Source organism: Dunckerocampus dactyliophorus, chromosome 13 (assembly GCF_027744805.1).
Source record: "Dunckerocampus dactyliophorus isolate RoL2022-P2 chromosome 13, RoL_Ddac_1.1, whole genome shotgun sequence".
Lineage (NCBI taxonomy): Eukaryota > Metazoa > Chordata > Actinopteri > Syngnathiformes > Syngnathidae > Dunckerocampus > Dunckerocampus dactyliophorus.
The window spans coordinates 20,609,101-20,622,027 of NC_072831.1; the positions used below are offsets into that span (position 1 = coordinate 20,609,101).

Genomic DNA, 12,927 nt, shown 5'->3' on the forward strand with positions numbered 1-12,927 from the left:
TTTTCTTTGCCAATATCTTCTCAATATTTGTTCCTGCCTGTGGCTCCACATCAACTGCCACACCGCTGCGTTTCCTCAAACTACGGTGTGGGCCGAGGGTCAAACAGGACATGCGCACATAAAAAAAAATAGGTCTGTTAAAGGAACGTTTTGTTAAGGCGTTATTAACTTGTTAACTTTGACAGCCCTAGTTATTTTATTATTATTATTTATTTAGACAAATCTAGTCATGTACTTTGCATTATGGTATACCCTGTAATTGTGTAAAATAACATTTTTGTCTCAGGCATTGTCAGCTGGAATTCAGAACCGCAGCCCAAAGCCTGGCCCAGCTTCCCAGGAGCAGGAACTGGGTTACTTCCTTGAGACAGGCCTGCAGAGGGCTCATGTCATTCACTTCAAGAATGGGTGAGATACTACCATATTGTATGTTGATGTTATTAATGTTATTAATTGCACATGATTAAATCAAACTTGAGATTTAGTGGACTCATATTAATTTATATACATATCATGCTTTCAAATATTTTTAAAAAATAGCAGTTAAACTAGTATTTAAATACTTCTCACTTCAGCAAAAAATGAGTGAGTGTTCAGTGTGTCATCTTAAAAACTGGTTTAAAGGAAAGATAGTGAGAATAATATTTATTCATATGTTAACTCTCGTAAAGATATTGTTTGAATAGGTTTTGACTGAGATTGCATTATGCCTTTTTACCTTAAATGCTGTAGAAATCTGACACATGGTGTTGGACGATTTCGAGAAATTCTTCGCGCTGTTGAGACCAGGACAACGCAGAACTTGCGAATGGTAAGGAATTATTATTGTTATTATTATTATTATTATTATTATTATTATTATTATTATTATTATTATTTCCCTGAATAATAGCTATTTCTACTTTGCTTTAGTAGTATTTAGTAGTTTGTAAGAAGGGATAAGATTGCAGTAATCCCTCATTTATTGTGGTTAATTGTTTCCAGACCCAACTGGCATAAGTGAATTTCTGCGAATTTCTGTGAATTTCTGACTTTCTGTGTGATTCTGTGTTTAAAAATCAAATAATTTCGTAGTTAGAGCATGGAAAACCTGTTTACGTTCTTCTAAATACAATTTTTAACATTATTAGAGCCCTCAAAACATGAAATAACACCCCTATATTCACCTTTACACTCATATTACCCAATATAGTAGACATAATAACAAAAAATAAGCCATTTAAGACATAAATACAAAAAAAAATGTGCCTTGTATGTTGCTATGGATGTGCTCGTAGGGGAGTTGAGTAGACAGACAGGAAATGACGTCGGGAGTCAGAGCTGACTTTCAGTTTGGCGTGGGTTACGGCCGCAACAGTAGCCAGTGTTTTATTAGGGATTTTTATTATTGATTGTTGTGCCTGTTTTGAGATCAATCAAACCTGCCTGTTGTTCCAGCAATCAAGTCTGGTGCTTGTGTGTCTCACTGAACATTACAGGAACATTACTGAAACCTAGTGACCAGTCTAGAATGCTACATATTATCAGAATGTCTTTTAATGCATCTTCCGAATGCCTTATATTTGTCTTTTAGTTAATTTAGCTATTTTTATGCTTCAAAATGCTTAATTTAGGCAAATTATGTCACATTTGCTTAAATATGCATTTTTTTACTACTAATAGGCCATATCCAACCACGAAACAGCATGATTTTTTTTTTATTAATATATTTTGGAAAAAACGTAACATTGTGAAGCCTCGAAATTTGAGGTGCAAAATGGCGAGGGATTACTGCAGGCTGTTTAGTGGTATTTGGTGCTACTAGAACATTTTACAAACTAAATAAGAAACAAATTTAAATAAACAGATTACTGTGTTGGTGCCAAAATATAAGTGTCTGTGTGTGTGCGTGTGTGTGTGTGTGTGTGTGTGTGTGTGTGTGTGTGTGTAGACCATAGCAAGACAGCTTGCAGAGATCTTGCTCCGAGGAATGTGTGAACAGAGTTACTGGTCTCCGGTGGAAGACCCGCCAACCGTGTCGCCGCTGGACGATCCCACGCGGCAAGGACACATCCAAAGCAAGAAGTACAGCTTAAGCCGACGCCCACGGGTGTACTCAGGAGAGAAGTAAGCAATAATGTTGTTAATGTAGGGAAAAAGTGGAAAAATGGCAACATACCTCAAAGATTATCAGTTGCCATTGTGATGTTTCTTATGTTGCTCATCTACTACCTGTCCTCATTTTCCCCTCTTTGCTCTCATCCTTTTAAATTCCATCTTTTGGAATCTCTTTGCATACTTTTCTCCCTCAGTCTGTTTTGCCCTCAGGAGAACACAGAGGAAGCGTTATTGCTGCTCCTCATCAGTGAGTCCATGGTAGGCAGTAGCATCCAGCTCTCTAAAGCAAAACTTCTCGCCATAATCCAGAAGAAGTAGTCCTGCATTCAGTGTTTTCATTCCAGGCTAATCGCGATGCTGTCCTGAGCAGGATCCCTGAACACAATAATGATCGAATCATCAGTTTACAGTCCGCCTCTGTGGTGTATGACCTGCTTACAATAGCACTTGGCAGGAGGGGACAGTATGAGATGCTATCTGAGGTGAGTCATACCTTAGTCTGCAGTGTAGTCCCTGAATGATAAAGTCACAATAACAGGGATTGTGGAAACACATATACTTATAGGACACTTCATTAGACACTGCTAATAAATGAATGAGATCTAGTGGAAGAATTGTAACAGAAATTAGGCTACAAAGATCAATACTCAATTTTGAAAGGTATTAATATAGTGAGATGTTTATTATTGTAGTTGTAGTTTGCAGTAGTGTAGAACTGTATTAAATCACACTGAGGAAACATGCCTCCATGTGCAGAATACAACCGGACTGGTTGCTAGTCAGTCACAAGGCAATTATGATTTGAGCATTGATCGGGAATTGAGCCCACACTAGCCGCATGAAAGTCAGCAATGTGAACGACTACACTAGCAATGTCACCAATGAAATCTCCCTCTTTTATTATCTCTAGTGTTTGGAGCGAGCCATGAAATTTGCCTTTGAGGAGTTCCATTTGTGGTACCAACTCGCCCTGTCTTTAATGGCTGCTGGAAAATCCGCTCGTGCTGTTAAAGTTCTAAAGGAGTGTATTCGTCTAAAGCCTGATGACCCCACCATCCCACTGCTGGCTGTCAAACTGTGCATCGGACCCCTGCACTGGGTAACCACCGTGCTCTCAAATACAGCTAAAATCACAGTCGCACGCAGAAGTTTACATAAAGTTATCATGGACAATGAATGTCTTATTGTTTGTGTTTTGTTCATATTGATTTAATCCATCTAGGGTGTAACTGATAACTCGATTAATGGGAACAACAAACTTCACAATAATGGACCAAGAAAATAATCGTTAGTTGCAGCCTTAATGTACATATTCAAATAAATCCTTAAGCGCTCCAAATGAATATGACATTCATTCCCATGATGAGTGTATGTAAGAATTTTAATTATATACATGTCTACTCAATCTAGTTGGATGAGAGTGAGTGCTTTGCCAAGATGGTGATTGACATGGGGGAGAAGGCAGCGGAGTTCAGAGCCAAGGGCTATTTGGCCATTGGATTGGTTTATAGCCTGAAAGCCACTGATGGTAAGGGCATGCATGTGTGTTCAGGTCTATTGTATATTCATAGCATACCTTTATTCTCCCGCCCTCTCAATAGCATCACTGCGAAGCACACAAGAAGAATATCAGAGGAAAGCTTTGGGAGCCTTTCAGAGGTTTGGTGCCTGCTTTCTCCTTCTCTTTTCTGCTCACTCATGATTCAAGTGATTCCCACTACGTATATATCTATATCTATATATATATATTTATATAGATATAGATATATACAGTATTTACATATTAAGAGTGTCACAAGATCTCGTGAGATTAAAACGTGACAAGATTTCTCGTTCCGAAAAAAAAATGTCTTGTGGGCACTAGGCCTGGGGCGATAATAAATGAATGAAGTAATCACACAATAAATGAAAAAGAACTTCATAATTTGGCCGGCCTCGATATATTGCCACGTGCATGACTGTCCGTTTTCCTCATCTCTCGCCTCCTAACAGGCAGGAAGAGAGTTCACTCTGTGCATTGGTTTCAGCACGTTGGCGCGAGCATGAACAGAGTGAGCCCTTTTGTCAGTCATATAGTCTCTTTGTTTTGGCGAGTGGAGGCGGAGCCGGTAGCATACGCACAGTAGAAATTGTATTAGTAGATTGCAATGTATTGTCACATATTTTTGATATTTTGTCAGTGTACTTTTCTCAAAAGCGATGTTAAAATCTTGTCTCGTTCTCGTAGACCCAATCTCATGTACAGTATCATCTTATGTCGTGAACTGACCCCTATCTAATATACATACAGTACATACATGAATTAACCAGCATAATACTCAATTTCTTTCTTTTTTTGACAGCTATTGATTTTATTGATACCAAAATATACTCTTCATTTTGGCAGAGCACAAAGTCTGTCTCCAACGGACCATTTAGCAGCCTTCTACCTTGCACTGCAGCTCGCTGTGTCCAGACAGGTAATACCACAACAAAAAGTCATACTCTTCATGTCAGGATAGTTGATTATGAATGCCAGACATTGAAGCTCAGCAAAGAAAGAACATCACTTTACAGAGTTTGAGGAGAGAAAACCTATGTCTGTATTTATATCTCTGTGTGTATATAGATTAGTGTTGGACGATAACTTTTAATGAAATTTATACCGGTATAAACTCTTCCAATGATAAGAAAATGACTTATACCGCTATAAATGATCATTTTAAACACAGAAAAGCAGAGTTGATGATGTGTTTTTCCTGCGACTGCGCGCTGTGGCACACTGTATTGACGCATTGGCGCCTCATGTGGACCACGACATGGTCCATTGGTGGCAAAAGCGAGAAAATGAACATGGCTGAAGGCAGAGAAGCAGCGAAGACGATAGACAAAGAAATTGTTGCTAAACAGGGAGGTACCTCTGTAATATGGAAGTGGTTTGGTTTCGACAGAACAGATGTGAAGCAAGAGACCATAATATGCAAAGTTTGCAAAACAGCCGTGACGGCAAGAGGTAGGAACACATCAAATTTGTTCTACCATCTCAAGCGTGCAATACAAAATCCAAAACGATTTTGCTCATGGCGTTCCTTATGACAAGAAAAGTAAATGATGGCATGACCTGAATGATGCGGTGTCATATTATTTAGCCAATTTAGACATGATGCCTTTATACTCAGTCGAAAACGGCAATATTTAGCTGTATTACTGTTTTGCAATTTGCAGTTGCTACTAAACTGTATACTTGAATTCTGAAAACTTTGCACTGATCTAGTTTGGTAGACATTAAATGCACTTGCTCTATTGCACAGTTTGTTACCAATGAATCGATAAATGTGCTTTAGAGTTCGAGACAAGTGTATTTAATTATTTTGGTTAAGGTTTGTAGCTTTTTATACAAGACTCCGCTGAATTGAATTTATATTGTCATATTGTGATAAATGCTAAGGGTCCCTCCCGCCCAACCCTAATATAGATTCCCGAGGCGTTGGGCTACGTTCGACAGGCATTACAGCTTCAAGGGGATGACGTTCACTCCCTCCACCTACTGGCCCTGCTGCTGTCAGCACAGAAACACTACCATGATGCTCTCAATATTATAGAGATGGCCCTTTCTGAATATCCTGAGAACTTCAAGTAAGACTCACACACTCACACACACATACACAAACAACAGCCCATTTAAAATGCAAACAGACACTGTGTTGTGCATTCTCTAGCTTGCTATATACCAAGGTGAAGTTGGAGAGCATGTGCAGAGGACCAGAGGAATCTTTGCTCACCTGTAAACACATGTTGCAGATCTGGAAGAGCTTTTACAACCTTACAAACCCCAGGTATATACACACACAAGGCCAAAAGAACCCGGCTGGTAGGTACTGAAGTCAGATGGCACATGCAATTGTATTGTTTGCCATGTATCTCGCTGAGTGTGTGCCTGTGCTCCAAGTGCACAAATCAATGCATGTATGTGACAGTGATTCAGGGCGAGGCAGCAGTTTGTTGGATAGAACTGTAGCGGACCGACGACAGCTCAACGCCATGACTCTGCCAGACTTCAGTGACCCAGAAACCGGTAGGTTCACACACTGACACGCACAGTACAGCTCATATGAATCCAGTTGTAGTCATTCTTTTACAGGTAGTATCTGGTGTGTCATTGACAATGATAATGTTCAAGATGCAATTCTTGATTGAATCATGCTGTATTGAATGTATTATTAATTAATTCACAATGGATGGATTCACAATTATTTTTAATGTCACAATATTACTGGACGAATAAAACTCTTTTTTTCATGTAGTCATCCAACCAAATAGAATACTGTTGTGTTTAATAGACCATTATTATTTTCTCTTCTTATACAGTACAGACAGTTTATCCATTCGGCATGAAACTACAGCAGACATCAGGAAAGATTCTGGATTTTTACATTGATAAACATGCAAAAGCTACCGTTTGCAAAATCCTAAAATAGAAGCACTTTAAATCTTTTACTCCGAATGAATTCTTTAAATTAGTCATAATCTGAGTCAAATAGTACTGAGCAAATCTGGATTGGGCTCCTTGTTTGTTCGTACTACTATAGTAAGTAAACTCATGACAACTGAATATTTGACAGTCTTAAGTCTAACGTACAATCTAGGATCCACCTTCTGTACTTCCTGAAGTTGACTGTCTTTTTTTCAGTGGTTTTCATATTTTTCCTAAATTACTTTATTTCTGCATCTACCCATTAATACCAAACCCAAACTATGTCATTATTTCTGTTTTCAATTTCAGTTTGGTGGTTGTCTGGCGATTGACAAGTATTTCCTCTTCCTTTCCTTTACTATTTTGCTTAGTTTGTTCATTTGTTGTCCTGTTTCTGTTTTAGCCTCAGGTTCTTCCTCTTCTCATACTGGGTCTGAACCAGTGTCCCCCACCTCCCCCTCCTCCATATCCACGCTGTCCTCCCCGCTCTCCTCCCCGTCCTCTCCCGTTTTCATTCCTCAGCCTTCTCCTCCCTCCAAAAAGTCTTCTTTCTTGCCCCCTGCTCCTCCTCCACCTGCACCTCCTCCTCCCCTGATGACCACCAAAGCAAGGCCTCACTCCATTTGCAACCACGTCCCTGTTCGCCAACTCTCCTCCAACTCCAACGTGCCACTAGGTCCACTCAGCTTGTAGCATGGTTTGGAGAGTTATGGCCAAAAAGAGCACATTGAGTTTTTGAGAGCGTGGTTTTTCAACTTTCTCCAGTGCTCTGTTAGTGTGTTATAAGAATATTGGGGTAGGAATTTACAGATGAAGGCCCCCTAAAGCTGATGTAATTGTTAGTTAATTAATACCACTCGATTTAATGGCATTGCCACTCCCAGTAGAAATACATACTGCAGGGGTGTTTAGACGTTTTCCACAGAGGGCCACATAGTGAAAAATGAAAGGATGCAAGGGCACTTTAATATTTTGTAAAGATATGCCGTAAATTCTATATATTTCAAGAAAAAAACTGCATCTCAGCTTTGTGGTATAGGTGGAGAAGCCTATTATTAGTATGAACTTTGGTCTTTGCTCTTTTTTTCCCATTTTTGCTGCTTTTTTTTTCAAATATTTTGGCTGTCTTCTTAAATAATCTTCTTTCAGAAATTCTTCAAATTCTTTCAGAATATTATGACTTTATTTTGTTTTGTTTGTGTCTCATATTACGGCTTTTAAAAAAACTATTTTTGACTTAATTTTCCCCATAATATTGAGTTTATTCTTTTAAAATTTTGACTTTCTTAATATTTGGACTTTATTCTCATAAAATTACAGCTCCTTTTTATTTATTTCTGCTGTTGTTTTTTTTATTAATTTTCCAGCTATTTCTGCTTCCTTCTCGTAAATTTTCTTTTCGTAATTTTGACTTTACTCTTAATTACATTTTTCCGCAACCCAATTATCCCAAAATTACAACTTCATTTAATTGGTTTCTTTGTTTCTAATAGTGTTTTTAAATCTTTTTTTTCCAACATTATTCCACTACAATGACATTACTTTTCTTCATAATTTTACAACGTTATCCTCTTTAAATCACGACTTTTTTTCGTTAGTTTACAACTTCTTTCTCTTTGACTTTTATTCTTCCAAAGTTACTGGTGATGTTTCCATTTTTGCTGTTGGTTATTTTTTTTAGTTTTCTTGTTAAATTATATTATTAGAATGTGCCGCAGGCCGATAAAAAACAGCCTTGGGTTGCAAATGGCCCCCGGGCCGCATTTTGGACACCCCTGACATGGTGGCTTATGGCTTTGCTGTTGTCCCGTTTATTCAAAGTACCATAAGTCCTCAAATATAGACCTTTGCTGTAATAGAAGCCACGCCCTAATTAATTACCGCATTTTTTCCTCTAAGGAAGAAAAAAAAAGCCAGGCGGTGCCGCTACGTGGCTGTAATTAACCTTTATTACAGCGGTGTCCAAACTTTTTCTAGCGAGGGTTGCATACAGAAAAATTGAAGGATGCCGGGGGGGTCGACTTTCAGACATTTTGTGCATTAAAGATGCTAAAACCAATCCAGTGTAGGTTAATATATGCTAAGCTGTCAGAAGACATCAGCTTCGTAGCTTTATGAACGGTGACAAAAAAAGTTCATATATTTCATTAATATTGAATTCATTTTATTTTAAGAATATGCAGGGAGCCAAAAAAGTCACCCGGGCCACACTTTGGACACTCCAGCTTTACTACGATACCACCTTGTGTCGCGGTAGATGTCGGCACACACCGCCTGCAAAGCAGACATGGCATCTCTAAAGCTGAAGTTCACAAAGGGGTTTAAAGACCAAGTGCTGCCGTGTGCGGCGTGGAACATTCCAGAGCTAAAGCTGCTTAACGTTAAACAATGGTGACCTGAAAAGTTTTGAAAACGAAATAGAACGCAACCCAGGTGGCCACATGCCAGGTTTGCCTGGTGTAAATCTATTTTTAGTCATTTAAAACTTGATGTGCTCCAAAGAGATCACCAAGTGAATCTTGAAGGTGACAGCGTGTTTAAAGCTCACAAAGCATGCCTAACGTGTTGAAAGGACTAACCCCTGTGTAGTAATTGCACGTTTGCAATGGCGCTGTTTATAGGCACATGGATGCCTGAGGTTAGTGCAGGTTTGCTTTGATGAACTGTTGCTTCTTTGCTTTGTTCAGACTCAAATCATTTGCTCTGGTGAGCCCTGACACCTTAAACTACTGTCGGAACCAGACACAGGCTTCAGTTATAACACAGTCTAGAAGAGTTACTTTTGGTTGTTATTATATTACTAATTCCCTGTGTCTTTGCCATTTAGTCTGATGTTTGTTTGTTTTTTTACATAAGAAATAATGGCTGTTTGGTTATCATTCATTTTTGGAAAAATAGATATTCAAGCATCATAAAGCTCTGTTACACTTTTTTCTATTCTTTTGCTGTCACAATGATTTGTTTATATTTGACCTCTTTCTCTGTTCTTCCCTTTCAATCAGTAACAACCGACTTTCTGTTTTTTTTCTCATCCCTTCGTTTTTTTAAGGCGGCCTTCAGGACGCTAACACTCTTGGTTTTTCTTCCATGTTTTCTGTTTGTAAGTAGCCACCTAACCTCCATCTCACCTTCAGTTTTCCATCTACAGTATATTCCCATCTGAATGTTAGAACAGACACTTAAGTTTAACAGCTTCAAGGTTCTACCAAAGCATGGGTAATGGGTATAAGTAGAGTGGAACCTTGGTTAGCGTCATTAATTTCTTCCAGAAGGGAACGGAAACGGACGCTAACCGAATCAATTTTTCCCATGCAGTAAACAACTTCAAATGCATATAAATACACGTAAATGATGATTGAAAGGGATAAATGAACATTTGAGGTTACTTTTACCTTCACTGAAGATGTGATTCTTGACGTGACTCTTCCCAAAAACACAATGTGGCAGGGAGACACCACACGGACACCATCTTCCTGTTTTGCCATGGATTACTTTTTGAATTCAATAGTGTTCTTCACTTCAATAGCTCAAAATGGAGTCATAGAAAATTGCAGTTGCCATCATTTTGATAAATAAGGTGAGAAAAGCTACTGAATTAAATAAATAACTCATGAAAAAACATTTATATGCATTTATAATAGTTTTATGCATGTAAACCTATAAAAACATTTTTGGGAGTCAACCACTAACGGCATCATAGACAGGCAATGGCTCTAGACTTCCGGTTGCAATTCTGATAGCAAGATATACTAACAAGGATCCATCCATCCATCTTCTATGCCGCTTATCCTCACTAGGGTCACGAGTATGCTGGAGCCTATCCCAGCTGGCTTCGGGTGAGAGGCGGGGAACACCCTGGACTGGTCGCCAGCCAATCGCAGGGCACATATAGACAAACAACCATTCACACTCACATTCATACCTATGGACAATTTAGAGTCGCCAGTTAAACTAACATGCATGTTTTTGGAATGTGGGAGGAAACCGGAGTAGCCGGAGAAAACCCACGGATGGAGAGAACGTGCAAACTTCACACAGAAATGCCCAACGGAGATTTGAACCCAGATCTTCCTGATTTCCTGACCGTGCGGCCCTGCTAACAAGGATGTTTGTGATAAAATATACCTTAAGAACACACGCAGTGCATTAATAACGCGCCATATTGTACACTTTGCGGAAAATGTACGCAAACTGAGGCAACAGTTTGTTAACCGAAAAACATGCTAACCGGGGCGGACGCTAACCGAGGTTCCACTGTAGTAGTTAAGGATGCTTTTTTTTCTCAAACTTGCACCAGTTAAATTATTGCATGATTTGTTTGAACCTGAGGTTGAGTTTGTGCACCGAATAAAGTGGCTGGTGAGTGCACACCATCAGCTTTTACTAGATGGCTGCGGGCAGCTACGAGGAGGATTGCGTAGATGAAGTTGATGTTGTTGGTTCTACATGTGTTTTAAAGGAATACAGTGACTTCATGACTCTGAAGCAGATCATTGTCAAGAAATTATGACTTAAAACTACAATACTGTTGTTACTTCAATGATGTGGTAGTGGGGCTTGATTTGAAGAAATTTGCTACGTTTCTTTAGTAGAAACACATACTTCCTGAAACGACAGCCTAACATTAACCGTGACTTCATTTCTAACAATTCTGTAAAATATATCCATAATATGACGCCCTCCCCCCCAATGATTTGAAAGTCCATCTAATACAGTTTTTGTTGTTTTTTGCTTAACTTGTAAGAAATGCATTATACTGGACAACAACTTTAAATGCATTTCTTTGTCAGTGTATTCCTTTAATTCAGTTAACAGCTTGTGCATGTGTTGTGTCAGCTGTAAACATTTTCGTGCAAGACAGTGCTGCAAATTAAGTGTCTTTGTCTGGAAATATGAGACTGTTCAGCATTCTGCAAGTTTGAAAATGGCAATAGCAAGTGAAAGTACACAGCGCCAGACTTTTCATCTTGAACTTTAGTGAATGTATGGTTTACTGTATACAGGCAACTGAAACACACAGACATGTCTTGTATTCATTACAAAGGAAAGCACACAGCTTCCATGAATTGAATTGGGAATTAACGCACGGGCACTCGCACACACAAAAGCCCATTTTAATTTTGTCTCTGTGTATTGCACTATATTCCTTTACCAAACAATATTAGCATTCAGAAGTCTTCTGAAAGTGTTGATATCCACTGTGTAAGATGTGAAGAGAATACCTGCTTATCGTTCAATTGTGCGCTGCAGACAACTAACAACTAATCAGGGTATCCCTCCTAAAAAGTCTAAAATCAAACAATTTGAATGTAATGCCCGAAAATGTTTAAAATACCTCAAAACCTCACTAAATGTGTCACATATGACTTTAAAAGGTCTTAAAAATATGTCAGTGTTACTTCTATTTAAAATAATAGCATAAGCTACAGTCAGAATTTACCCAGCACAAGTCCCCTGTACTTTTTTGACAGTGTGGATGTGAAGTTGGTAGTGGTGTCGCTAGATCTCGCGTGCCGATATTTCTCGTTTAGAGAAACGCTGTCTCGCAGGAAGAGGGCAGCCAGAAGTCTATCACACTGTGAACTATGGCACAATAGGCATAATATGGAAGTGGCAGTGTGCAAGGCAGGATTGGAACCGTACGTTAAGTGCTTTATGCACACTGTAAACCACATGTGTCAAACTCGTGCCCTGGAGGGCCGAGAAGCTGCAGGTTTTCTCTCCAACCAGTTTCTTCAGCAGGTGATTTAATTGATGAGCTCCTTCCCTCAAACTGAAGGTGTTGATCGTTAAAATCACCTGCTTTAGTGACTGGCTGGAAAGAAAACCTGCAGTGTCTCGGCCCTCCATGGCACGAGTTTGACACCCCTGCTGTAAACCATGCAATCCTACCAGCGCTTGGCGTTCCCAGCGTTGCTCGTATGTTTTTTTTTCATCGGAGTTCAACAGCTGCCGTAGTGTTAATGTCCACGCAGGAGCTGTAAAAATTGTACATTTGATCAAAGCTGCGTAAGATTTGTCAGATCAAAACTGCATATGACTTCTATCATAACATGTGATACGAGCGTCTAATTCGGAATTTCACTACTTCTGATACTGCACTCATCGGAAGCATCATGGGAACTGTAGTTGTTTTATGTTTTTTTTTAAGATTAAACAAAACTAATCTACTGCAATCTGCAGTCTAATTTACATGTGTCTTTACATTACAACACATCAATGTAAATGATTAGTAGCAGTTTTTATCATTTTTAGTTTTAGTTTCAATTTGTAGAAAAAAAATGCATCAAATCATTATCCAGACATCCATTTTCTTGACCGCTCATCCTCATTTGGGTCGCAGGTGAGCTGGAGCTTATCTCAGCTGACTATGAGTG

General features: G+C 39.0%; 1 protein-coding gene across 3 annotated transcripts in view; it reads left to right on the forward strand.

Moving 5' to 3' along the window:
- ttc7b (tetratricopeptide repeat domain 7B) overlaps positions 1 to 12,927 on the forward strand; it is a 28,609-nt gene that overhangs the window by 5,523 nt on the left and 10,159 nt on the right. The window contains exons 6-19 of one of the 3 annotated variants that reach the window (XM_054796331.1): positions 287 to 408; positions 733 to 811; positions 1,931 to 2,106; positions 2,292 to 2,355; positions 2,442 to 2,579; positions 3,008 to 3,196; positions 3,508 to 3,625; positions 3,699 to 3,756; positions 4,484 to 4,556; positions 5,552 to 5,712; positions 5,796 to 5,912; positions 6,054 to 6,151; positions 6,954 to 7,226; positions 9,600 to 9,650. In XM_054796331.1, coding sequence (XP_054652306.1) covers positions 287 to 408; positions 733 to 811; positions 1,931 to 2,106; positions 2,292 to 2,355; positions 2,442 to 2,579; positions 3,008 to 3,196; positions 3,508 to 3,625; positions 3,699 to 3,756; positions 4,484 to 4,556; positions 5,552 to 5,712; positions 5,796 to 5,912; positions 6,054 to 6,151; positions 6,954 to 7,226; positions 9,600 to 9,650 — 1,717 coding nt within the window. The remainder of the gene's footprint in view (positions 1 to 286; positions 409 to 732; positions 812 to 1,930; positions 2,107 to 2,291; positions 2,356 to 2,441; positions 2,580 to 3,007; positions 3,197 to 3,507; positions 3,626 to 3,698; positions 3,757 to 4,483; positions 4,557 to 5,551; positions 5,713 to 5,795; positions 5,913 to 6,053; positions 6,152 to 6,953; positions 7,227 to 9,599; positions 9,651 to 12,927) is intronic. The other 2 variants (XM_054796329.1, XM_054796330.1) reach the window with 2 other exon arrangements.